We start from the raw sequence: 27706 nt of genomic DNA, 5'->3' as shown, positions 1-27706 counted from the left end.
TCAGACACTCGGTGCCTTCTGTGCCACTTCCTGTTTAATCTTATTCCCGATGGCCACCTCCAAACCCTGCGGAAAAAAACAACACAAATTCTACATTTCTAGCACATTAACTGGGAACAAATTAAATCACAGCTATGCCGTGTCTATCAGAATGTGCTATCTCTTACCCATTTCATCTACCATATTTACGTGGGACGTCCTGACTGTATTTACATGCTGTGGTTAAAGGTGAACTCTGCAATTTGTTCCTGAATAAAATAATATACTTTTGAAACAAATATATAAAATCACGAGCACCCATCTAAGATGGAGAAATCCAGTCATATCGGGAACCTTTTAAAAGTGGGTTTATTTCACATGGAGAGGGTCCACTCATGGGGGCGGCCATGTTTGATCACATGACCAGCCGAAGACTACTCGCTTCATCTCAGTCTTCTATGTAAACACGAGGGCTGGGAAACAAACTTGGTTTTGAAGCAAAAAAGTATTGGACAGTCAGACTTAAAGACAAAGGTACAAGACTATGTACCTACCGGGACGAACTACAATCCCATGAGGCATTGCGATGGTCGTAATCGAATATAAGAAGATGAAAATATACACCACTATTGATGTTAGGTTTTTGATAATGAGCATAGAAACGATACGGTTTACATTTATTGTGAAATATTCAGATGTATACAAATATATAAGTAGTTTGAGACCGACTCACTGGCATCTTTCACAAGTGCATCATGGGAGTGGGCGTCGCTTCTGGGCTTTCTTGGCCACAGTTCTCTGATTGGTTGATCTTTCTCTGCTGGACCATGGGTAATGTAGTTTTTCCACCAGGAACATTGATATGATTTTTTTATTTCTCCTCAATTTGGCACGCCCATTTCCCAATACACTCTAGGTCCTCGTGGTGGCATAGTGCCTCAATCCGGGTGGTGGAGACGTCAATCCATGCATTTGATCACGTGGCTTGTTGAGCGCGTTACCGTGGAGACCTAGTGCATGTGGAGGCTTCACGCTATTCTCCGCGGCATCCACGCACAACTCACCACCCCATTATACCAACCACGAGGAGGTTACCCCATGTGACTCTACCCTCCCTAGCAACCGGGCCAATTTGGTTGCTTAGGAGACCTGATTGGAGTCACTCAGCATTTGTTTTAGCGTAATCTGATGTAAAGAAGCACAACACACGACACCAGTGCTGTCAGATTTTACTGCTGGTTTAAAATATGTTCTTTGATTGCAGTCTTGACCAAACGTTTGGGAGATTTCAGTCTCTCCTCATTAAAGCTGATATGAGCTGCACTTTCATGCCGTTTGTATCCATTGAAAACAGCTGCCCGGGAGTGTTCCCAAGATGACCGTCGATTGGACGGACCGGTTTAATTCATACATATTATATCAAATGAACAACAGGTGTTTATCTTCACCGTGGCTTTATTCATAATAAAAAGTGCCACATTTTGAAAGGTCAAGCATGCCACAATGTTCCCATCAGTCTCCGATCCGTTCAGCTGATCAGTAGTCTTTGATATCAAATTAAAGGTAGGCACTTTTGAACAGGACAGCACAGGTTTTAAATAAGGTTTCTGCTGAGAAACATGGATCTCAATGCATGACAAAAGCCCACAGCAACACAATAAATGATTTAATACACATGAACAGTCCGTCTCCACCAATCACAGGCCTTGATTTGTTCAAACGAGTGCATGAATCCCAATGGAGGCGGGATTACAGTGACACTGGGGTTTGGAGAGCTGAGAAAGCATTTTAATTCACTACAGTGGAAATGTTTTAATCTTATAATCATGATTCTTCAGGAAGAATTCAATAAAGAGACTCAAACTGGGATACCCGGCTTAAAACAGTGGCTGTGAAGAATCTTTCGGATGTATCTTACATGCATTGATGTGAAATGACTGTGTTTTTAAAGGCCTGATCCGTCATACACTATTATTATTATTATGAAACTGGTACTGGGTGTTACTGTAACCAATATCATGAATAGTAAAATGCTTTATCTGAATTTGTTGAGGAGCTTGAAGTTGAGTTTGTGAGGAGAATGTGCTACTTGACAGATTTTCTACATCAGTCCATATAAATCAAGTATACACCTTCATATACAGCCATAACATTTAGTGCCTATATTGTGTAGGTCCGCCTTGTGATGCCAAAACAGCACCAACCATCTCATAATAACACCCAGAGATGATAGTCTTCTGTTCTGAGATGCGGGTTGGTGCTGTTTTGGCATCACGAGGGGGACCTGCACAATATTAGGCAGGTGGTTTTAATGTTATGGCTGATTTAAAGTCAGATTTACATGATAAAGTTGGTCTAGCATACTTGACATGTAACCCGTCCATAGCTTTGATACTTTAATGATTTTCCCATCTGAACATGAAAAAATGAACATGAGAACCAAAAGCAGGCGGTAAAATCATAGATAAAACAAAATCAGGAATTCAGTGTTTTAAAACCCATTTTTAGTTCTCACACACACCTGAAACAAAACCCAATCAGTCAACGAACAACAAAGTAAATAAATAACCATTCATTGATTCATTCAACAGTGATTCAATAATAACGATCGGACAGAATTGCACACGAATGGAAAAAGCCGTACTGAAGGAGGCACTGAGGAGGCGTCTCCGCTTTAGACAGCAAATCAAACAGATTTCCCACAATTCCCAGCTGCAACAGGATTGATTTGGTCTCCAGTACCTCCCGGGTACGAACTGATAGGAGAGACGTTTGTACGTCACAGGAGACCTCCGCCGCATTTAACGGGCCTGGAAAAGTGCGTTCCGATTGGGGAAGCAGGTGGGCGGAGCACGAGGTGCCGCTGGAGGAATCCAGTTTCACAGAGGTATAAAAACAGCACCTTGAGTCGGTCCACTTCCTCTTGTTACCCACTGACCTAACTTCCTCCTCCGAGACGGGGCCGGAGCAGGTGACCGTGGTGGTAGGCGTGGCCAAGAAGCCTGAGTGGCTAGGAGGAGCTGTCCATCATCACCTCTTCTGCTCCCAGATCTCAGGCATGTTTAAGTCCAGTCGCTCCAGAGAGCGCAAAGCCTGCACACTCTCAGAGTAAAACGCCACGTCCACCATCACCAACCTGCACAAAGAGAAAACAAAAAATCAAGAGTTGACGGGACTCATGGGAGAAATTCAGAAAGAAATATCCTGTTCACATTTCACCTCAAAATCAAAAGAAAGAAATAAGAAATTATATTTAGCATTAAAGGGACAGTCCACCCAAAAATGAATATTGTCTCATTATTTAAATGTGGATTTTGGAGCTTGAAAGTTCTGGTCACCATTCACTTGCATTATATGGACCTACAGAGCTGAGATATCCTTCTAAAAATCTTCATGTTCTGCTGACAAAAGACGGTCACACACATCTGGGATAGCATGAGGGTGAATGATGAGAGAACTTTCATTTTGGGGTGTACTGTCCCTTTAAGGTACATTGACAAATTAATTTGTCCGAGAAGACAAAAATGTAAATCTTTTAAAAATCAAGTTTAAAATACACGTTTATAGAAATGTAATGTTGGGTTTCATAAGTAAAAAAACAAAAACATTTATGCATTTTTATTATACATAAAAAAAAGATTTAAAGACTTTAAAAATGTCATGTGGTGTAACTACAAAGTTAAATTTTCAAGGTAAAAATCAAATAAATAAATAATAATAATTAAAAAAACATTTCAGGGTTACTCCATTTGACCTGAAAACAAACTGCATTTCATATAAATGTCAAAAATAGATATTTTTAAAAACGATGAGGATCTAAATGTGTCTGATCTACTGTGTTTTCTTTGGCACATGAAAACCGAATCGCTACTTGCACATTGGTTACACCACCTGACTGGAAAAAGTTTCACTGCTTAAAAAAATAGAAAGAACAGATTATTCAAAACTTCTCATGGCAATATTCATTTTATTATTATCTTATTTAAATTTCAGCTTTTAATGAGACGTTCATTTATTTTTCTGTCTCTGGGCAGTTACACCACATGACATTTTTTACTTTAAACCCCAGAGAGAAAAAAAAACAAAAGACTTTGAACTCAGAAATGGAAAAAATTATATATATATATATATATATATTAGGGCTGTTGATTTAACACGTTAATTCAGTGTGATTAATTTTATTAAAAATAACACGTTAAACATTTTTACACCATTAATCGTAATGCCCCCGGTCTGTAATATGGAAGAGTCCTGAGAAATGCTTGTAGTACCACCTGTTTACTCCAGGGGGCAGTAAGTGAAACTTCAGCTGTGTGAGCAACACACAGTTTATACAGTGAAGAAACCCTTCAGCAGAACAACACAAACATGTGTTACATTCTTACGTTTAAAACACTTGATGCAGCGCAAATGTGAACTAAGTGATCTCAAGATGTGTTTAAAGTATTAAACTATATTTAACTTGACACAGTGACCTAAAAATTGTATGTTGATGACGCAACACACCCGAAACGCTTCACAAGCATGTCTGATGCAGGTGTACATTGACGGTCCTTAAACAAGCCCTCATAATGAATCTCCAACTGATTGACAAATTAACTTGTGTAATGGATTGCTGTGAACTGTGTGTCAATGATTGAATTATGATCAATAATATGGTAATAAACAATACATTGTATTCTAAAGACTTATCAATGATGAACTCTTCTGCTACAAGAATGTAATGCATTTTAATTATCAGAATATCATATATATATATAGTTTAAATATTTAAAGATAAGTATGTATAATTATTTCATCATTATATATTTAATTATTCTTATATGAGGGGCTTTCTCAGCAAGTATTTGTATATGTGATTAATCGGGACACCATGTAATTAATTTTATTTAAAAATGTTAATCGATTGACAGCCCTAATAAAAACACATATTTTGTGTGAATTACTTTTTGAATGTATTTTGGAACAAATACTACCATGATGCATAAATAAATGACAATTATATGATAGTAAATATTGTACTGTTTTTTAATTGCATTACAGTTATGACAATGAAACTTTGGGATTAGTTAACATTTTGGTGGCTTTATTTTTTTAAGGAAAATATATATTTAAAATTTTGTTTTATTTGGGGGGAAAAAATATATATAAGTTGGACACGTTCTTGACAATTTATTTGAGATTCACTCTGACAGAGTAAGAAAGTGTCACTGATTGTGTGTGTGTGTGTGAGTAAAACTCACCCATATTGGGGTCCGCCGTCATTAATAACTCCCAGTCGCGCCAACTGTCTCTTCACATGCAGCTTGAAACTGCCGTTTATCCGTAAGAACAGCATCTACACACACACACACACACACACACACACACACACACACACACACACACACACACACACACACACACACACACACACACACGATGAATCGCATGGGTCTGCAGTTGTCGGTTCACTCACAGCAGGTATCATGTGTGATGTCTCACCTGTGTCTGCTCCTCTGGTAAGAGTTCATTTATGGCCTCGTGCATTTTGGCCATCTGTTTAGACACGTTACGCAAACACGCTGACGGCATCGGAGCCTTCACCTCATACTGCAGACAGAAAACACTGTTCAGTCCTGTGAGTTATAAACCGATCACCTCGGACAGCAGCTTTAATAAACCACAATTATCAAACCCAAATGATCAGACCACTGCGCTACATTCACAGTCAGATGTGAGATATTCATATGTGATATCCCAGACTTCCGACCGTCAAGGCGTCTGGTGCCTTTGAGGTACCAAGAACAAAATGGCTTTCCAACTAGTAAATTACATTTGGGGGTCTGGGTAGCTCAGTGGTAAAGACATCGACTACTGCCCCTGGAGTTCGCTAGTTTGAATCCAGGGCGTGCTGAGAGACTCCAGTCAGGTCTCCTAAGCAACCAAATTGACCCGGTTGCTAGGGAGGGTAGAGTCACATGGGGTAACCTCCTCGTGGTCGCTATAATGTGGTTCACTCTTAGTGGGGCGGGTGGTGAGTTGAGCGTGGATGCCGCGGTGGATGCCGTGAAGCCTCCACATGCGCTATGTCTCCGTGGCAACACACTCAACAAGCCACGTGATAAGATGCACAGGTTGACAGTCTCAGATGCGGAGGCAGCTGGGATCCGGCACCCGGATTGAGGCGAATCACTACGTGACCACGAGGACTTAAAATAAGCACATTGGGAATTGGGCATTCCAAATTGGGAGAAAAAGGGGAGAAACACCCACTTTCCAGAGATTTGTGACTATTCAATGTACTCAAATGTGGACGCTACCTTAGAAAGCGCTTTCTCAAACAAACCGTCCATGATGGCCACAAGTTTAGCAGTGATCTCTGCGATGTGATCATTATAGTCCTGAAGACACGAGAGGAGAGAACCACGTTTCACGTTAGTGTCACTGACATTAGTCTGTAGTGTTGATGGAGGTGTATGTTTGTGTGTTTACCTTCGTGATGTGGTCAAAGTGTCGCAGTATACTGTACTGTTTGGGCAGCAGTCTGGTCTCAAAGTGCGCTCGGATCACAGGGATGTAGAGAACGACCAGCTGTAGACAGCGAGACGCCAGAGCTGAGGAGATCACAAAGAAAGAAACACATTCTTATTTGGGACGTAAATGACAAGTAAATAACGAGAACGGTTTCTTTTTGGCTGAACTATCCTTTGAATCGTGAGGTTTCTCACCCAGGTTTCTCGTCGTGATGGTTTTCAGTCCCACCACCTGCAGAGCTCCCGCCCCCAAAACCAGCTGACAGCTCCGAGAGTTGAAGTGCTGTAATCACAGAAACAAAACCCGTCTATCGAGTGATGTCACATTGCAGTCAAGGATGAAGTGAATGTCTGAAACACACACCTTGAGCAGGTCAGCGAGGCGTGTGAGGATGTCTGTGGTGATGGAGGGAATGTCATTCACACACTGACAATATTCCAGAAACATCCGAATCAACAGCAGCACCGTCCTATCAGAGGGCAGAGTCAAAGGGGAAAGGTTACACAGGGACAAAAGTTCCCATGATGGTTTTGCTTATGAAAGCCTACCCGACAACAGCGTACTTCTGCCCATCAACACACAGGAAGTCACTGGGCTTCCTGTCCTCAGAGCCTGAGACAAACAAAACAATTCAATTAAGACTTGAATAAACTAGACGAGACAGAGCGAGAGCATCGCACGCTACAGTACGCCATTCAGACAATCGCTTGGTTTCTATTTCTGCAGTGTCGGGACAGGTAGCCTTGCCCACTGTGAACACTCATTGGTCCAAAATCCAGTTTCTCTCTCCTGCACATTAAACTTTAAATATGTTCTGATGGCTGAGATTATGCCGTGTCACACAGTTTTATCACGTTCAGTGTGGACTAAGGTTGTCCAATTATAATGTGAATTTCTAATATTCATTGACTTTAAGATAATGCACATTGAAATGCTAAAACGGTGCATTCAAGTACTGAGAATGACTTAGTGATGACTCTGTTGGGACTGATCACATTCTTGCGCTTAAAATGCGGTTGTTAACCGTAATTAATGAAAAACACTTTTCGTTCTATTTAAGTGTTTCTTTCTTGCAAAAATAAACGTTGTTTTCAAAACAGCTTTCTGAATACGCCCGTCTGCCATTGGTCATATGAAGAGATAGCCCCATTGGTTGAGTAATGCTGATGGGGCGGGTCGGGGCGGGTCACTCAAAACAAACAGCAATTTTCATAGCGCCACAGAGACACAGTGATTATGGTGCGTTCACATACAACACGACTCAAGCATTTTGCACAGTGTGATTACATACAAAGACAATGCAAATATGCGAATGAAGCGAAAACATGAAATCGCTACATTCGCGCTAGTTAAAATTTTTCAACTTGAGCGAAATATCCGCATGACGCGTTGTCGTGAAAGCCTATCAGCGTTGAGATTGTCCGGAAGTCACTGACACAACGTCAACATACCTGTGACTTCCACAACAGAGACAGAGCAGCAGTCGTTGATATCGGCGATGGTTGATGGCGGAAAGATAAGTTGTCGTAGAAGCCCCGCCTCCTGTCCTTTTCCGGAAGAGAAGGGGGAATACTCGCGGGTTCGCGCGAACGTGAGTTAAACACAAATTGAATCCAACGGTCAAACTCACGCGAGCAATGCGAGGCAAATTGTTTTTCGCGTTGTTTGTGAACGCACCATTAAAATATCAAGGAAATTAACCTACGAATGTCTTACAGTTGTCTCTGCATATTAAGCTGGAATAGGAGACGTATTTTAACATAGAAACGTTACATACTTCAGCTTTAAGATTTGAGAATATTAACTTATTTTATGCACTTTAGTCTAAAAGTGAACGCAGTATTGATAACAGACAGGCGTATTCTGTGCAATAATAAACACTATAACACAGTCCTGTTTGGTTCATATGCATTCGCTGCATCCTCGTGTAGACGTAGAAAACAACATCAATTTAAAATCTTGTGATCACTGATGTCTTGTATTTTTATACATTTTTGGTAATATTTAAGTGAAAAATTTAACATTTGTTTCTCAGCCCTAGTGTGGACAGATGAATTGCTTGTCACTGGAACCTTATTGCATCACATATGATTAGGACACTTTATTAATCAACGCCAGTTACTTGCCTGTGGATTTGCGGTCAGGCAGTGTGATGCGTCCATCAGAGATGGTGTCAACCAGGTCCTGAAACTCAGCAGGAACCTCCGCCTGCTTCCACCTTTCATTATCCAACAGCAGACTGCACACACGCACGCACACACACACGCACACAGAATTAGTGTGTATATGCTTTATATATCTAAACCATACATTGCTCACTATACTGTATCAGTCTCCACCTGAGTTTAGTCTTGCGCTCTTCATGGAATCGCTGTACAAAGCGGTTTGCCTGACTCTGTAGCGCCCCCCTCAGGCTCACACTGCGTCTGCCACACAGCTCTTCAGTTTCTCTGGCAAAAGACTCGACTGCCCGACTCAAACACACAAACTCGGATGAACTCAAACGTTCCAGAGAGCCGTCCTACACACCAACAGACACAAGACTACATGGAGGACTATATGGATAAGTAGTATCAAAACAGAGGCAGAGGCAAACTGTGTCATGTTTCAGTGGATTTGAAAGCTTGAACGACTAGGAGATGATAAACTGATCAAACTGGTCCCTTAACTTGTGAGAGCACAGGTGTGTCCATAACTGAAGACTGCATGTGTACCTTGGCTCGAGTCATGAGCACTTTGACGCAGCGGTCATGACTGACGTCTGACGCAGTGTACAGCAGCTCTTGGATGTTATTGGCCACTCGACCCAACTCAAGATCAGATGGCATCACATCCTCACTACTGCCAGAGAGAGACATGAGATATGAATGGGTAAAATGCTTTCACTGTTGGTATAATGTGTCTTTAAATGTGATATTTATTCACAATACCACACAGAGGATCTTAAAACTGGTCATCAATAAAATAAAAATTTAAGGTTGAATCAAACAAAACATGTCAAGACTTATCCGGGCCATATTTTATCCAAGAATCTAAAGAAAAAAATCCTATTTTTAAGGACCATTAAAGGGTTAGTTCACCCAAAAATGGAAATTATCCCATAATTTACTCACCCTCAACCCATCCCAGGTGTATATGACTTTCTTCTTTCAGCCAAACACAAGCTTTATAATGGGAGTGAATGGTACCTTAGATATTGAAGCCCAAAAAAGCACCTCCATCCATCAAAACAGTAATCCATACGGCTCCAGAGGGTTAATAAAGGACTTCTGAAGCAAAGCGATATTTATAACTTTATAAACTATAATCACTGGCTTCCAGTAACGGCCGTCCGTGCATTCACAAGAGAGTCGAGTTCCAGCGTATGACGTAGCGTAAGCTCCGGTGTGAAGTGACAAACGTGGAAGCGCGCATCGTTTACAGCAAAGGAAAATGGCGAAAAGAAGTGTTGTTTTAGCTATACTGTAGATTTGTATTAGTCTTAAAATGTTGCGTTCGTGCGTCTATCCATTCATTCCAGTCATCCATTCATGGCAGCAAACACTCTCAGCCTCTGTTGGCATTTCCTGCATGAGCACCAGCACGTCTCCCGAAATCTCCATCTACCAGATTCTTTCGTTTGTGCCGCTGCTGCAGCTCCTCCATCTCCCGGAGTTCTTGGTCGGTGTACTCCGGTTCAAACAAATAGTGCTGAGCAAAAACCTCAATCTCCTCTTCTCTTATATCGAAATCCTCCGACATTTTTTAAAAAATCCTCATTGTTGTCTTCTAATTCGTAAGCGGCGTTTTGTTGTGCTCTATCCTCTGCGCTTCCGCGTTCGTCACTTCTCACCGGAGCTTACGCTAAGCCTACGTCATGCGCCGGAACTCTACTCTCTTGTGAACGCATGGACAGTCGTTACCGGAAGCCAGTGATTATAGTTTATAAAGTTATAAATATGGATATTTTTCTTACAAAAACACATTGCTTTACTTCAGAAGTCCTTTATTAACCATCCTGGCTCTTCCAAGCTTTATAATGGGAGTGAATGGTACCTTAGATTTTGAAACCCAAAAAAGTGCATCCATCCATCAAAACAGTAATCCATACGGCTCGGATAACTGTTTTGATGGATGGAGACACTTTTTTTGGGTTTCATTATCTAAGGTACCATTCACTCCCATTATAAAGCTTGGAAGAGCAGGATATTCTATAATACAACTCCGATTGTATTTGGCTGAAAGAAGAAAGTCATATACAACTAGGATGGCTTGAGGGTGAGGTACATTATGGGATCATTTTCATTTTTGGGTGAACTAACCCTTTAAGACTTTTTCCATTGTGACATTATTTTCATTCAAACTCAGGGCTAATTTTCCCCACAAATGCTCAGTACTGTTTATGCAAAACAAACTGAATTCTCATTACTGTTATGCAAAAAATAATATTTGAATTTAAATGAAAACTTTGATGTTGTTTTGACAAAACCTTGTCTGACCTTACAGCAACTTAAAACGTTTAAGCAGATCAAAGACTTTTTGTGGGTTTGTTTACATTTGAATGTTGACAATTGGATTTTGAATTAATGAGCATTCCGTTGGCCCATCTGAACATTCCGTCAACAGAAGACTGAGATTTTTCAGATATTTGATTGTCCGCTGTGTGAAAACCGTAAGTCCGATCAGTTATAAAAGGCATAGCCAACTATTCCAGAACAGTCTGAAGGTCTGTGCCAAGTTTGATAGATGAAGCTTGAAAGCTTAAGTTAGTGTTTAAGATTTTTTGAAAATTAAAAAAACCAAAACAAAACCATGTTTGTTGAATAAAATTGTTGAAAATTCCAACTGTTTAAGTGCAAGAAACCTTACATAACAATATAAGCAGCAGACTTAATGTAAGGCAACAAAACCACTGTATGGCTTACACCAAGCTAACTCACGTTGCAGGAGTGACCCCTATGGGCAGAGAGGAGGTAGTATTAGAGTTGTGTTCCCTGCTAGAGGAAGATTCAGTTGTGACAGAGGCCGAGTCGCTCCCGCAGGCCTCTAAACGAGTCTGCGCTTTCAACTGTGCTGCCGTGCTGTTGCGTTGTTCCACTTCATTTAATGCGTCACTGATAAAAAGCCCCTCATGAGTGAGATACGCAAGCTCCGCCTCTCCTGAATGAAGGGCGGAGCCTCCTGACTCCTCCTCTTCATCCTCATTGGCCCTGCTATCAGAATGATTCGTTGCCGAGGAAACGTCAGCCAATCGACTCCTCAGGCTGCTGTCGAGCACTTCCAACACCACATTTCGGACGACGCTGAGTGTGGCCTAAAACAAGCACACAAACACACAAGTACAAACTCATGATCCTTAAAGTGCGCAAAAACAGCTCAGAGGTGACCGCCAACCTCCATGAAGCACTGTGAATGACGCAATCAAATTACTTATGCATTTGTATACAACTTAATATTTTGCAACTGAAAATATATTGCTTCTTTACTTTTAATCAACAATTTTAAATCAATAGTATTATATATATTTCTAATGTTTTTATTCGATTACGTCATTCGCAATGCTTCTTAGGATTGTAGTCCTTTTCATTCATTAGCATGTTGCTAAGCTAACAGCGTGACACTCCAATAAACAAAAATGCATAGCACACAAATGTTGGGTAAAATAATACATTTGTATTCGATTGAACTATTTTTTAACAATACCTTTCGGAGTACATTCCAATGCATTATTGGATTGTCTTAACCACAGCGAATACAAGCAATGCTATCAATGCTAAAATGCTAATTTGGCCATTAGAAAGAGTCTTGTTTTTTTGGAACAGCCTTCACACCTTAAAATGCTGTCTAGGTAGAGAGCTCTTGGAGAGCTGATGTCTTACAAATATTGTGAAGGCAGAGTTTTGTTTGTTTTTTGGATGAGATTAGTTTGAAAATGTAATTTGTTACCTTGATTCTCTTAAGGAACAGGATGAAATGTTCAAAGATGTCTTTCAAAAGATCAAACCACTGCTGAAGCGTCATCAAACGCATCTGCTCGTGCAATCTGAGTCACACACAAACACACACACAGAGCTGTGATGATCAGTGCTATTATTATCATCATCATGGACAATGATGTTGACTGTATATGAACTTACTTGATAGTGTCTGGATCAATCTCACTGATCTGGGATACGAACTTCAAAACACACTGACAGGAAAAAAATGACAAACATCACACATGAAACATTGTTAAGATTTTTTTCTTCTTTTTAACTGTCTTGTCCATGTGCAAGATTCTGTCCCCACACAGAATCCCATCCCCTTAGGACCCCAAGCTGTTTGTAATGCCTGATCAGAAGTGTCTGTCACATCTTCCTGTTGTAGCGGTTCACGTAAACACAGGCATAATTAAACGATCATCCAACGTGCATAACATATTTCATATAGTTTGTTAGAATATTATATACTATGTTGTATGTTTCACTTCTAGTTCCTTCAAAAATAATAAACGTATACCCTTTGACAATTGGACATGATAATAAAGAAAATATGGTAACAACATTTAGCATGACATTTTGATTATGTAAATTAACTCACACTGAATATGTTAGCTTAGCAGGCTAACTGATAAGCATAATAACCGGAGGAATGCATGATGGAATGTTAGCTTAGCAGGCTAACTGATTAGCATAATAACCGGTCGAATGCATGATGGAATGTTAGCTTAGCAGGCTAACTGATTAGCATAATAACCGGAGGGAATGCATGATGGAATGTTAGCTTAGCAGGCTAACTGATTAGCATAATAACCGGAGGGAATGCATGATGGAATGTTAGCTTAGCAGGCTAACTGATTAGCATAATAACCGGAGGGAATGCATGATGGAATGTTAGCTTAGCAGGCTAACTGATTAGCATAATAACCGGAGGGAATGCATGATGGAATGTTAGCTTAGCAGGCTAACTGATTAGCATAATAACCGGAGGGAATGCATGATGGAATGTTAGCTTAGCAGGCTAACTGATTAGCATAATAACCGGAGGAATGCATGATGGAATGTTAGCTTAGCAGGCTAACTGATTAGCATAATAACCGGAGGAATGCATGATGAATGTTAGCTAGCAGGCTAACTGATTAGCATAATAACCGGAGGAATGCATGATGGAATGTTAGCTTAGCAGGCTAACTGATTAGCATAATAACCGGAGGAATGCATGATGGAATGTTAGCTTAGCAGGCTAACTGATTAGCATAATAACCGGAGGAATGCATGATGGAATGCTTAGCAGGCTAACTGATTAGCATAATAACCAGCTTAGCAGGCTAACTGATTAGCATAATAACCGGAGGGAATGCATGATGGAATGTTAGCTTAGCAGGCTAACTGATTAGCATAATAACCGGAGGGAATGCATGATGGAATGTTAGCTTAGCAGGCTAACTGATTAGCATAATAACCGGAGGGAATGCATGATGGAATGTTAGCTTAGCAGGCTAACTGATTAGCAGAATAACCAGAGGGAATGCATGATGGAATGTTAGCTTAGCAGGCTAACTGATTAGCATAATAACCAGCTTAGCAGGCTAACTGATTAGCATAATAACCGGAGGGAATGCATGATGGAATGTTAGCTTAGCAAGCTAATCGGTTATCCATTCAGAGTCAATTCTAGAGACGGCTGTGAGTGAAAATCCCAGGAGATCAGCAGTAAAATAGAGCACAAGACATTTTCTACCGTCCCTGTTTGGTGTGCTGTACCTGCCGTACGACGTTCTTGGCTGCACGGATCATCTCTTCACTGTAGATATCCAGGAAATCAAGTTTCCTCTGTCTCAACAAACCAAAGACCAGAGACTGCAAACGATCCTGTAATAAAAACACACATATTACTATTCAGATTTAAAAACACACCATCACAGAAACCCCCAACTCAAGAACTCAAATGAACCATCACCTGATATCAGACAAATCACAGCACATCATGTGCACAGCACATGCAATTGAATTCTGCTACGATTATATTCTTGATTATATTTTCAATTTACATTCACTCATTTGTCAGTTTTAAATACAGAGTTTCCAAATTAGTTTGATTTCATGCATGGGCTATTGACGTAATTTGTTGTTCTGTGTTTTCATTAAAGAAATACATAAGATCAGCGGTGAGACAACATTCGGTTGGTTCATCAGTGTGAATTAGGACAGGAAACGAACGCATCTCGCTCAAAAAAAAAAACGGCCAACCTTTCCTGACGCTGTAGCCGGTTTTGAGACCTGTATGAGAAAACCTCACATGGTAAACCTCAAACCAACACACACACCAACATTCAACAAAAACATGACCTGATTTCCATCACACATTCACATGACCTGATTTACTGTGCTCACAACATCATTTCGCACCTGGAAACAGATGCTGCGGTCTGCTTGTTAGTAAACATTGTGATGTCACAATGAGAATCCCTTATTTCACGACCGGTTTCATTTACTTGTACACCGTTTCACACTTCAGTACATTCAGTTTAGAGCACTGAATAACGCGCCTTGGTTTTCAGATGACAAACGTCTTTAAAGGAATATTTCATCTAAACAAGAAAATCAGAATTTTCCTTTTTGGGTGAACTATCCCTTTAACAGTCTAGTATAAAAACTGTCTGACCTTCTCCATGACCTGAATGTCCTCTTCAAAGGGTCGATTGAGATCACTCTGAGCATATGTGGAGAAATCAGCCACCATCATCTTATCGATTAATCTCTCCATCTCACAGAGCTGAGAACCCAAATGTCTGCAGAAAGAACGAATTAAGAAGCAAGAACAGCGATAATCTCGAAAACAACATTTTTATTCAGATATGTATCCCGTTCATTTATTACGTATACATGCATTTGAGTGTGTGTTTGCTCACCTGAAGCTGTGAATTCCCTGCAGTTCCTGCTGCAGTACTTCTTTGGTGGTGGCGATGAGCTCTAGCGCCCCCACGAACTCTGAGGTGGAGAGCAGTAACTGCACCGTGGGCTGCGTTTGGTGCACCGCGGCCATCAGCTTGAGTTTATTGTGCAGTTTAATACAGTTATTATGGGTCAGAATGTCCCGCAGGGCTCGTAATGGTCCTCGACACATAACCCGGTCGATGGCGGCTGTGCGGGCCCGAAGCTTTGCCACGGCATTTGCTGTCTCTCTCATCTGATCTTGGAGCTCATGCTGAGACGACATGGCGTGGAAAAACGCCTCGGAGCGAAGAGAGATCTGTCGAGCGATGCTCACCTCCACCACGTCCAGGTAGTGACTTAACTACAAAGAGAAAGAAGTGATTACATTTGAACAGTTTCGTTTAGTGGCTAGGGAATAATATGAGATGTTCTGACGATAATGACAAACAAGCACCTTTTCCTGCAGTAACCGTGATGATGCAACATCCCGGCTGTTCTTCCCTCCGGCGACGCTAAAGTGAGACCATGGCAACACGGCATTAAAAGTGGCCAGGTCATTTAGCACAAACTCAGGCCTCATGAAGATCTGAGAGACAGACAGACATGTGTGTAAACTTATGTGGCTCTCTAATCTCTAGAGCCGCATTTGTATAACAATTATACTGGCAACAAAGCCAATGCCCAGCTAACAATGTGTGGTTCCCAGAATGTTTTGGGAATGTTAGTTTATGGTTCCAAAAATTAGAACCTAATGAGAGCATATTCACAATCAAAGCCATCGTGATCTTTGTTTACGTTACAGTATAACCTGCCCGAAAACAATCAAAGCCATCGCGATCTTTGTTTACGTTACAGTATAACCTGCCCGAAAACAATCAAAGCCATCGCGAACTTTGTTTACGTTACAGTATAACCTGCCCGAAAACAATCAAAGCCATCGCGAACTTTGTTTACGTTACAGTATAACCTGCCCGAAAACAGTCAAAGCCATCGCGAACTTTGTTTACGTTACAGTATAACCTGCCCGAAAACAATCAAAGCATCGCGATCTTTGTTTACGTTACAGTATAACCTGCCCGAAAACAGTCAAAGCATCGCGATCTTTGTTTACGTTACAGTATAACCTGCCCGAAAACAGTCAAAGCCATCGCGAACTTTGTTTACGTTACAGTATAACCTGCCCGAAAACAGTCAAAGCCATCGCGAACTTTGTTTACGTTACAGTATAACCTGCCCGAAAACAGTCAAAGCATCGCGATCTTTGTTTACGTTACAATATAACCTGCCCGAAAACAGTCAAAGCCATCGCGAACTTTGTTTACGTTACAGTATAACCTGCCCGAAAACAGTCAAAGCATCGCGATCTTTGTTTACGTTACAGTATAACCTGCCCGAAAACAGTCAAAGCCATCGCGATCTTTGTTTACGTTACAGTATAACCTGCCCGAAAACAGTCAAAGCCATCGCGAACTTTGTTTACGTTACAGTATAACCTGCCCGAAAACAGTCAAAGCCATCGCGAACTTTGTTTACGTTACAGTATAACCTGCCCGAAAACAATCAAAGCATCGCGATCTTTGTTTACGTTACAGTATAACCTGCCCGAAAACAGTCAAAGCATCGCGATCTTTGTTTACGTTACAGTATAACCTGCCCGAAAACAGTCAAAGCCATCGCGATCTTTGTTTACGTTACAGTATAACCTGCCCGAAAACAATCAAAGCCATCGCGATCTTCGTTTACGTTACAGTATAACCTGCCCGAAAACAATCAAAGCCATCGCGATCTTCGTTTACGTTACAGTATAACCTGCCCGAAAACAATCAAAGCCATCGCGATCTTCGTTTACGTTACAGTATAACCTGCCCGAAAACAATCAAAGCCATCGCGATCTTCGTTTACGTTACAGTATAACCTGCCCGAAAACAATCAAAGCCATCGCGATCTTCGTTTACGCTACAGTATAACCTGCCCGAAAACAATCAAAGCCATCGCGATCTTCGTTTACGCTACAGTATAACCTGCCCGAAAACAATCAAAGCCATCGCGATCTTCGTTTACGTTACAATATAACCTGCCCGAAAACAATCAAAGCCATCGCGATCTTCGTTTACGTTACAATATAACCTGCCCGAAAACAATCAAAGCCATCGCGATCTTCGTTTACGTTACAGTATAACCTGCCCGAAAACAAAGCATCGCGATCTTCGTTTACGTTACAATATAACCTGCCCGAAAACAATCAAAGCATCGCGATCTTCGTTTACGTTACAATATAACCTGCCCGAAAACAAAGCATCGCGATCTTCGTTTACGTTACAATATAACCTGCCCGAAAACAGTCAAAGCCATCGCGATCTTTGTTTACGTTACAGTATAACCTGCCCGAAAACAGTCAAAGCCATCGCGAACTTCGTTTACGTTACAATATAACCTGCCCGAAAACAATCAAAGCCATCGCGATCTTCGTTTACGTTACAATATAACCTGCCCGAAAACAATCAAAGCCATCGCGATCTTCGTTTACGTTACAGTATAACCTGCCCGAAAACAAAGCATCGCGATCTTCGTTTACGTTACAATATAACCTGCCCGAAAACAATCAAAGCATCGCGATCTTCGTTTACGTTACAATATAACCTGCCCGAAAACAAAGCATCGCGATCTTCGTTTACGTTACAATATAACCTGCCCGAAAACAATCAAAGCCATCGCGATCTTCATTTACGTTACAATATAACCTGCCCGAAAACTATCAAAGCCATCGCGATCTTCGTTTACGTTACAATATAACCTGCCCGAAAACAATCAAAGCATCGCGATCTTCGTTTACGTTACAATATAACCTGCCCGAAAACAATCAAAGCCATCGCGATCTTTGTTTACGTTACAATATAACCTGCCCGAAAACTATCAAAGCCATCGCGATCTTCGTTTACGTTACAGTATAACCTGCCCGAAAACTATCAAAGCCATCGCGATCTTCGTTTACGTTACAGTATAACCTGCCCGAAAACTATCAAAGCCATCGCGATCTTCGTTTACGTTACAGTATAAACTGCCCGAAAACTGTCAAAGCCATCGCGATCTTCGTTTACGTTACAGTATAACCTGCCCGAAAACAGTCAAAGCCATCGCGAACTTCGTTTACGTTACAGTATAACCTGCCCGAAAACAATCAAAGCCATCGCGATCTTTGTTTACGTTACAATATAACCTGCCCGAAAACTATCAAAGCATCGCGATCTTTGTTTACGTTAAAATATAACCTGCCCGAAAACAAAGCATCGCGATCTTCGTTTATGTTACAGTATAACCTGCCGAAAACAATCAAAGCCATCGCGATCTTTGTTTACGTTACAATATAACCTGCCCGAAACAATCAAAGCCCATCGCGATCTTTGTTTACGTTAAAATATAACCTGCCCGAAAACAAAGCATCGCGATCTTCGTTTACGTTACAGTATAACCTGCCGAAAACAATCAAAGCCATCGCGATCTTTATTTACGTTACAGTATAACCTGCCCGAAAACAATCAAAGCCATCGCGATCTTTATTTACGTTACAGTATAACCTGCCCGAAAACAATCAAAGCCATCGCGATCTTTATTTACGTTACAGTATAACCTGCCCGAAAACAATCAAAGCCATCGCGATCTTTATTTACGTTACAGTATAACCTGCCCGAAAACAATCAAAGCCATCGCGATCTTTATTTACGTTACAGTATAACCTGCCCGAAAACAATCAAAGCCATCGCGATCTTTGTTTACGTTACAGTATAACCTGCCCGAAAACAAAGCATCGCGATCTTTGTTTACGTTACAATATAACCTGCCCGAAACAATCAAAGCCCATCGCGATCTTTGTTTACGTTACAATATAACCTGCCCGAAAACAAAGCATCGCGATCTTTGTTTACGTTACAATATAACCTGGTCAACCAACAGTTTTAAACATTCTATAAATTGATTTTAAAAACGTTCGCCCAATTAATAATATATTGGCACCAGCAAAATCCACTATCGGTCGACCTCTAGAACATATTTTAACATCCAAATATAATTTAATTCAATGTCTTATTGCTTAATGTACCAGTCAGCTATTTACATGTATAACAAGTAAAATTCATAACTATCAATTTACAAAAACATTTTTAATAAAATCTTTTTATTTTAAAAATATTGCTTTCAGGTGGAGCATCAATGGAAAACAGAGTATCAAAGATTAATTATATTTGCCCCTTTGAATAAGCTTCAGCTCTTACCTTGGGCACCTGCTCCAGTTCGGCTCTGGCTTTATCTACAAGACAAATGTGTGGCAAACACGTGTTTATATTCCCCAAACAACACTTTCACAACACACCACACAGAAAGATTCATATGATTTCCTCCAAAGATTTAGCCCTGCTTGGGTTTGTCTGCTGCAACAGTGATCATATGCAATGAATGTTCATTAAAAGTCTGGTTATTTGTACCATGATTACATGTGATGGTAGGAACCGTCAGATCGTCTTTATTCGGACAGGCATTCTTACAGCGCTCATGAATCTTTTCCCTCTGAAACACACAAACACAGTCAGATGGGTGTGAGTTTGTGACGGCAGTTTCTAACATTTCAAACACACAGATCTGAATTTCCAACTCAACACAGAACAGACTGTCTGGCAACTGACAAACGAAACTTTATTCACAGAAATGAAAGGAAATGCGTTGTTCTTCAGAAATAGGAAACAAACCATGAACAGTGGAAAGGATCTGTCTCGTAACCTTTAGAAAACCACAGAGACAAAATAACTGACATAATCTGGAGTTGAGCCCATGTTCTCATGAGAGTGAGAGATAAACATGAGACAGACAAAATAAATAATATTTCTGCTGCTTAAGAACTCACACTAAACAGAACCAGACACTCAATCTGTTTTGTACACAGTTAGCTTACAGACAACTTACAAACGTAGCGTTTCCATTCTCTCCGTGTGTGTGTGTGTGTGTGAATAATTCATATGACGTGTCACCTGAGCTGTGTCCTGCAGGTATGAGCTGAAGTGTTCTCGGCTGATGTTGGGCAGGTAGAATGAAGGCATGACGTCAGTCTCGGTGAAGTCCAGGCCCCACGTCTTAGTGAAGAAGTCTGACTCTCTCTTGGCCAGTCTGGGGTCGTTCAGAGCCGCGGGGAGATTCACTTTAGAGTTATACACAGTCCAGCGATGCTGGTCGGCCACATCAGATGGGCCATCACAGAGGCCACGCCTATCACCTATACAGAAGGGATTGGGAAGATATAGTTTACAATAGCAAATAGCAGCTAAATATATATATAAAAAAATGTATCCAAATAAAAACTGTTGCTCTTAGAGGAACTTATGCTATCTGACCGGTGGGCTCCTTGGGGCAGACATCTGGTAGGGAGTGCGGTGTTCGGCAGTGCCTGGAGGCAGCAGGCAGGTCCCTGGGCTTCCGGAAGTGCCCATCACTGGTGACTCCTCCTCCGCTGGACTGAGGGACCGGAGATGAGCCCTGACTGGAGGACATCACTGCAGATCCCTCACACTGAGAAAGAAGAAAGCACATCAACTCAACGGACACATCAGAACACACACTGACCCCTGACCGCACATGTCTTTAGGGCTAAGTTATTAGCACACACACACATATATATATATATATTTAATGTTTTTTTGTTTTTTTAGCTGCCCAGCCCTAATCAGAACATTCATGGCCATCCCAGATGAAACTTTGAAGCTCCAAAAGCCCATAAAAGCAGTGTAAAAGTAATCCATACGACTCCAGTGGTTTAATCCATGTCTTCTGAAGAGATATGATACACGTGGGTGAGAAACAGATCAATATTTAAGTCCTACTTTACTATAAATCTACACTTTCACTTTCTTCTTATTTTGCTTTCGGTGGTTCGCATTCTTCCTGCATATCACCACCTACTGGGCAAGGAGGAGAATTTACATTAACTGATAAATGTTGTTCTCAGACTCAGAGTTTGCATTTATTTAGACAGTCTAATTCTTCCTTATTGAACTGTTGGACAATATGTGAATATACAAATACAGTATATGAAAATAAAAATTAACAACAATATTCAATATAGTGAGAAAAATTGGCACAGCTCTAAGACAAAAAAGTTTTAATAGCAAACATTTTGAATCTACATGGCAACAATACAACTCAAAATTCCTCCGATATCACATATCATTACCTTATAAGCAGCAAAACATAAATCGGTGAGTCACAACAGTGTTTCCTAATAATTACCTACACTGTGGCAGCCCATAACGAACCAAAAATATTTTGACACTTCTCATAATAACATAAAAGATCTCTAACCTGTTGTGGCAGCGGGGGTGTGGTCAAGCGCCCGTCCGGGAGAGAAAAGCGGTAAGGGCGCTTACACCTGAGCTAAATTATACCTAACACCTGTGTCTAATTTCAGTGAGCACGGGGAGAACGGGATAAAAGTGGCAGCCACAGAACCTTTGGGGGAGAGAGTCTGACACAAGGAAGCCTACTGTGTTCCAGTTGTGTCACAGTTGTGTTCTGTGCAGTGATACTTCAGTCTCATTTACCATAATATTAATAATAATAATAATTCCTTACATTTATATAGCGCTTTTCTAGGCACTCAAAGCGCTTTACATAGCATAGGGATGATGATGCGATGGCAGCCATAGTGCGCCAGAACACCCACCACACACCAGCTATTGGTGGGGAGGAGAGAGTAGAGTGATGTAGCCAATTCAGGGATGGAGATTAATACGAGGCCATGATAGATAGGGGCCAATGGGGGGAATTTGGGGATTTTTAATGCCAACAGAGAGTCAAGATCTCAGTTTAACATCTCATCCGAAGGATGGTGCCTTTTTACAGTATAGTGTCCCCGTCACTATACTGGGGCATTAGGACCCACACAGACCGTAGGGTGAGCAGCACCCCCTGCTGGCCTCCCTAATACCACTTTCCAGCAGCAACCTGCTTTTTGCCGTGTCATCACCATTCATATCTATACAACCCAGGACTCGATATTAGCGCTTGTCCGCGAAAAGGGAATTGTTGAAGGGGCCAGTGAAAGAGAATTTTTCTTGCCAGGCCGGACAAGCAAACGGATTATAACCTCAATAACAAAAAATAACCAGCTGTATTTGTGACAGCCAAGGCCTGTTCTCTTATTAGAAAGTTCATATTTTTATTCTGCTGTTAAAAGTAATCCAGAGCAGTTTTATAATTCGCTAGTGATCTAGTAACGGCTGCGCCCTGTTTGATTGACAGGCGGTGTATGTGTTACTGGTCTTGAATAATTACTTAAGAACATGAAACCATTCTTCCAAAATTAACAAACTAGTTAATGTTATTATATGTTGTGGTTTTAAAGCAACACTATGTAACACAATTTTTGTTCCTGGGTAGTAAGTGTTATTTCCTAATTGCTTATACCTCAAAAGTATAGAAAATGGCTATTATGGGGGTCTGGGTAGCTCAGTGGTAAAGATGCCGACTACATCCCCTGGAGTCGCTAGTTTGAATCTCAGCGTGTGCTGAGTGACTCCAGTCAGGTCTCCTAAGCAACCAAATTGGCCCGGTTGCTAGGGAGGGTAGAGTCACATGGGGTAACCTCCTCGTGGTATAATGTGGTTTGTTCTCGGTGGGGCGCGTGGTGGATAGCGTGAAGCCTCCACATGTGCCATGTCTCTGTGGAAACGTGCTCAACAAGTTACGTGATAAGATGTGCATACGGATTGAGGTGAATTACTAAGCAAACATGAGGACTTAAAAGCACATTGGGAATCTGCAGGAGGGACTTGTGCACTTCACAAAATAGATGGCATCATGAGGAAGGAAAATTATGTGTATGTATATTGAAGCAACATCTCAAGACATCAGCCATGAAGTTAAAGCTCGGTAGCAAATGGGTCTTCCAAATGGACACTGACCCCAAGTATACCTCCAAAGTTTGGCAAAATGGCTTAAGGACAACAAAGTCAAGGTATTGGAGCGGGCATCACAAAGCCTGATAGAACATTTGCGGGCAGAACTGAAAAAGCGTGTTTGAGTAAGGCGGTCTACAAACCGGACTCGGTTACACCAGTTCTGTCTGGAGGAATGGGACAAACTTCCAGCAACTTATTGTGAGAAGCTTGTAGAAGGATACCCAAAACATTTGACCCAAGTTAAACAATTTAAAGGCAATGCTGCCAAATACAAAGTGTATGTGAACTTCTGACCCACTGGGAATGTGATGAAAGAAATAAAAGCTGGAATAAATCATTCTCGACTATTATTCTGACATTTCACATTCTTATAATAAAGTAGTGATCCGAACTGTATGTAAACTTCTGTCTTCAACTGTAACTTAAAATGATTTTTCTCTCCAGACAAGTAACTTTTTTGACCAATTTACTTGTCGGAGGACCAGCTTAATTTCGAGCCCTGCAACCAGTGTGTTTATGATTAAATTACTATTAAAGCACAAAATTGTTTACAAGAGCGAAACGTTTTTCTGCCTCTTAATTTTGCTCTCAAATTGCACCAGATTGATGCATTTAACTTTAAAATGTAGTTAAATGTACAAAACCCCCCGAGGGTCCAAGGTCAACCCATCACAGTCTCACAAACTCCTGTGGGAAACACTGCATAATCAAAACAAATAGAGGAAGATGAATTTTCATACAGTGCGCGACGCACGCACGCACACACACACACACACACACACACACACACACACACACACAAACACAAACACAAACCCAACAGCTGTGTGTGAACTGATCTGAATCATGTTCACACATCACAGCACGTTTAATAAGACACAGATGTGATGTTTCACCTGCACGGCACACAATCAACTCTTTTACACCTGAGTGACTAGTCCACAAGATGACAGCAGAGCATCTCTGGGCTGAAGTGCCTGACGCTGGATCAGTTTTTGGTTCAAAGGTTGGTTCAGGTAGGATTCAGATAACTCTAAACACCTGTACTGGCAGCAAGCATTCCTGCATGTCAGATGAAAAGAACGACACTCAGCGCTTTCTAACAATTCAGAGCGAGAATCGAAAGCGCTGAGGTTTCACTTCTAAACGCTTGTGGTTTGGAGCCTTTGGCCGAGTCATTTCTATTCCTTCTCCAGTCCTTTATGATTTCTGGGTGAGGATTTTTACAAGTCATGTTATTATTGCAAGGGAGGGTTTCCATTTGTACATCAGGTACCGGTAAAGCAATACAAACACTGTCACTGAACTATGTACAGGAAATATACAAGTATTTTAAAAGCATTGAGATAAATGGGCCACATTTCATTGTGAGATCATTTCTGAGCTTTGACTAATTGAATAGCTATTATAAGTGGATAGAGATCTTTTCTATGCAGACAAATGTATATTTCCAAACAGAAGTGAAGACAGTCAGCTGATCAGATCAAACTATAAGGGGAGATCAATCATTAACTCACATTGAACTCATTTCAACAACTATCAGCTTCTATTCATGAACTATTCAAGCTGTCTCTTCACACAGGCAATCTAACTTACAGATTTATGCTGTTTAAAGACGTTGGAGTATTTAAACATGATAATTAATAGCAATCCGTGATGAGATTTTATGTGTGTATTGTAAACTAGCCCACAGGATATTTAGATAACGCCATCTTACTCGTTTTAAATCATATATCAACATCTAATACAAACTTTTGAGTGCATATAGGTGTTACTTTCTGCGGTAATTCAAGCAGTGTGATGTGCTGAGAGCTGTTGAGTTTGTTATTGTGTATTATCCGTTTATTATTACTGCTGCTGTTAGCCTGTGTGCTAATAATCACAACATTCACTTCAGCGCCATTAAAGCTCGCCATACACACGTGAACGCTGCTCTGTGTGTGTGTGTGTGTGTGTGTGTGTGTGTGTGTGTGATGTTAAATACCTGATATATGAATGAAAGCAGCTCCTGGTGTTCATTATATCATCATCATCATCATCGTCCCGGCAGAAGAGCTTGAGACCTCACGTCTCACCGGCCACCGGCCCACAACACACCGCGCGCCACACACTCACTTCCGGTTTACACTCCGCGTCACGCGTCAAACCACACCACAAATATCAGACTTTCTTTCTTTCTTTTGTTCATTTGTTTGATTATTTCCTTGTTTTTGGTTGTTTGTTTCTTTCTCTTTTGTTTCTTTTCTTTCTTTCTCTTTCATTTGTTTCTTTCCTGCATTTGCTGCTTTCATTCGGTTGTTTCCTTCTTTTTTATTTGTTTGTTTCCTTTATTTTTCGTTTCTTTCTTTAGTTTCTTTGTGAAAATTTTATACATTTAAATTTTATTCATCAAATTAAATTATCATTTTATGATATTATTATTCAATTTGATATGTATGAACTATAAATTGTATTGTATTTTAGCCTATTTTTAAGATTTATGCATTTCAATTTCATAACATTTCTTAAAACCGAATTATGTAATTTATCTAAATATTTTTTTTAAAATTTAATATACCGTTGTGCTCAAAAGTTTACACACCCTTGCATGTTTGGCCTTGTTACAGACACACAAGGTGACACACAAATTTAAATGACAATTAAAGGTTCATTTTTATATTGCAATTAGTGTCTGTGTATAAATAGTCAATGAGTTTGTTAGCTCTCACATGGATGCACTGATTAGGCTAGATACTGAGCCATTGGGAGCAGAACATGACTGTCAAAAGACCTACGTAACAAGGTAATTACCTGCCTATTAATTGATGATTAGATGAATGCAGCATGTTATCAGAAATTACTGGCAGACAATTTGCATTCTTCTACATGTAAGCTGTGCATGGGACGCTCTTGGACTTCCCAGCAGGACAACGACCCTAAACACAAGTCCAAGTTGACCCTCCAGGGGTTACAGGTTGTGGAGCGGCCATCACAGTCCCCTGACCTTAATATCATCCAGCCACTCTGGGGAGATCTCACATTTAGAGAAAGCATTTTTGAGTGTACTAGAACAGATTCCTGACAGGTCAAGCAAAACAGAGTGAACTCGAGTATAATTTGAATGTTTATTATTCTTTATTAAAAGGCAATAGGCAAATCTCAGTCACTTTTAACAGTAAACTACAGTGTATGTTTTGCTCCGTGCAATCTCAGGTCTGAAGCGGTCGGCAGTGCAGAAAAACAGATGGCCTGAGTGCTTGTGCGGAGCGCTAAACATGTGGGTTGGCAGTCCGGAGTCTTAAAGAGATAGTCCAGCCAAAAAAATAATAATAATACTGTCATCATTTACTGACCCTCATGCTGTTCAAAACCTGTATGACTTCAGTTTCTTCCGTGAAACACAACAGGAGATATTGGGCATGATTGTAAGTCTCTACGTAAATGTAATTATACATATAATGTATACATATAAAAATAACTTCCTTTAAACACACACACACACACACACACACACACTCAGTCCAACGGTCCTTGAAAGATCAGTCTCACGTATTTCCTGTCTCGAGCGAGTGGCCTCATGCAGAACGGACATGCTGGGTAAAATCCGCGAGCTCCGTGCGGTAGTGGCAGTTTACTCCAAAACGAGGCTGTTCGTTCTGAACACACGTGACCACACGGGTTGAAAGCGTGTGTCGGAGGTGCCGCATCCAGATAGAAGCCTGACTCACGGCCCAGCTTCAACGGAACGAGCAAACCGCGTGTACAACACAACAGACACTCCCTCTCCCCCTCCCTCACTAGTTCCATCCCCTCTTTCGTCTTGCACTCGTCCTCCTCTTCTTCTGTCGAGCCCTCCTTCGTGACTCTCCGGTGCCCCCTCCAGCGGTGGTGCCCATGCACATGTCCACAGTGAAGAAACACCCAGGGCTGGTCTTCGTGGGCTGAGCCGCTGAATGAGCGATCTATACTGGGGAAGGCCAGTGTGAGGAGTCCAACGGGCACTCAGCTCCCTCCGCAGCGCCTCCAGGTGTTTGATGGTGGGAGTGCGGGCGAGGCCTTCCGCAGAGCGCCACAACAGAGTCGCGCCACACAGATCAATTAAAGAGCCATCAACCAACTCATGACATTCATTTTCAACCTAAAGACAGAACGAAAGAAAGAGGAAGATCATTTAAAATGTGCATAATTGTACGAATCTGTTTGGATGATTGTGTACATATGAACATGATTTAATGTAAATATATCATATATTTCATTGTAGTAGAGCTTGACATCACATTGGTTATCATTTAACTGTTATTGTAAGTGGTACACTACAATCACTCTGTAGTACAGAAGATCATGAGGAACTTGACGTGCATTGGCTCCTAATGGCCCCTAGAGTGCGCTCTCATACAC

General features: G+C 41.0%; 1 protein-coding gene and 1 pseudogene across 3 annotated transcripts; both read right to left on the bottom strand.

The window, feature by feature from the left end:
- Nucleotides 1-4: 4 nt before the first annotated feature.
- Nucleotides 5-25443, bottom strand: LOC127652221 (vacuolar protein sorting-associated protein 54-like). 3 transcript variants are annotated; one of them, XR_007971685.1, is made up of 24 exons: nucleotides 25314-25443; nucleotides 20768-20942; nucleotides 20408-20649; nucleotides 19868-19949; nucleotides 19658-19692; nucleotides 15844-15975; nucleotides 15365-15750; nucleotides 15118-15244; nucleotides 14217-14324; nucleotides 12612-12664; nucleotides 12421-12517; nucleotides 11415-11788; nucleotides 9210-9336; nucleotides 8835-9016; nucleotides 8622-8734; nucleotides 7044-7107; nucleotides 6859-6964; nucleotides 6690-6777; nucleotides 6454-6575; nucleotides 6282-6362; nucleotides 5464-5571; nucleotides 5223-5317; nucleotides 2624-3115; nucleotides 5-66 (listed from the first exon to the last, which is right to left on the bottom strand). XR_007971685.1 is itself a non-coding variant. In XM_052138356.1 (23 exons), the coding sequence occupies exons 2-23, from the start codon at nucleotides 20922-20924 to the stop codon at nucleotides 3010-3012; spliced, it is 2985 nt and encodes a 994-aa protein (XP_051994316.1). In that variant the 5' UTR covers nucleotides 20925-20942; nucleotides 25314-25443; the 3' UTR covers nucleotides 615-3009. The 3 variants fall into 3 exon arrangements, 2 of the variants coding, with proteins under 2 accessions (XP_051994316.1, XP_051994317.1); XM_052138356.1 differs by lacking the exon at nucleotides 5-66 and having other exon boundaries at nucleotides 615-3115; XM_052138357.1 differs by lacking the exon at nucleotides 5-66 and having other exon boundaries at nucleotides 615-3115; nucleotides 9210-9333.
- Nucleotides 25444-26421: 978 nt separating this feature from the next.
- Nucleotides 26422-27706, bottom strand: part of LOC127652226 (E3 ubiquitin-protein ligase pellino homolog 1-like) — a 16170-nt pseudogene continuing 14885 nt past the window's right edge.

This window comes from Xyrauchen texanus, chromosome 11 (assembly GCF_025860055.1).
Source record: "Xyrauchen texanus isolate HMW12.3.18 chromosome 11, RBS_HiC_50CHRs, whole genome shotgun sequence".
Lineage (NCBI taxonomy): Eukaryota > Metazoa > Chordata > Actinopteri > Cypriniformes > Catostomidae > Xyrauchen > Xyrauchen texanus.
The sequence above is the reverse complement of the archived record's forward strand: the minus strand, read 5'-3'. Positions and strand labels throughout refer to the sequence as shown.

Coding starts and splice junctions, on each gene's coding strand:
- LOC127652221 (XM_052138356.1), bottom strand. CDS start 20,924: ATGTCCTCCAGTCAGGGCTCATCTCCGGTCCCTCAGTCCAGCGGAGGA. Junction 19,693..19,867: donor TACCATCACATGTAATCATG/GTACAAATAACC, acceptor TTTGTCTTGTAG/ATAAAGCCAGAGCCGAACTG. Junction 12,518..12,611: donor ATTGATCCAGACACTATCAA/GTAAGTTCATAT, acceptor TGTGTGACTCAG/ATTGCACGAGCAGATGCGTT.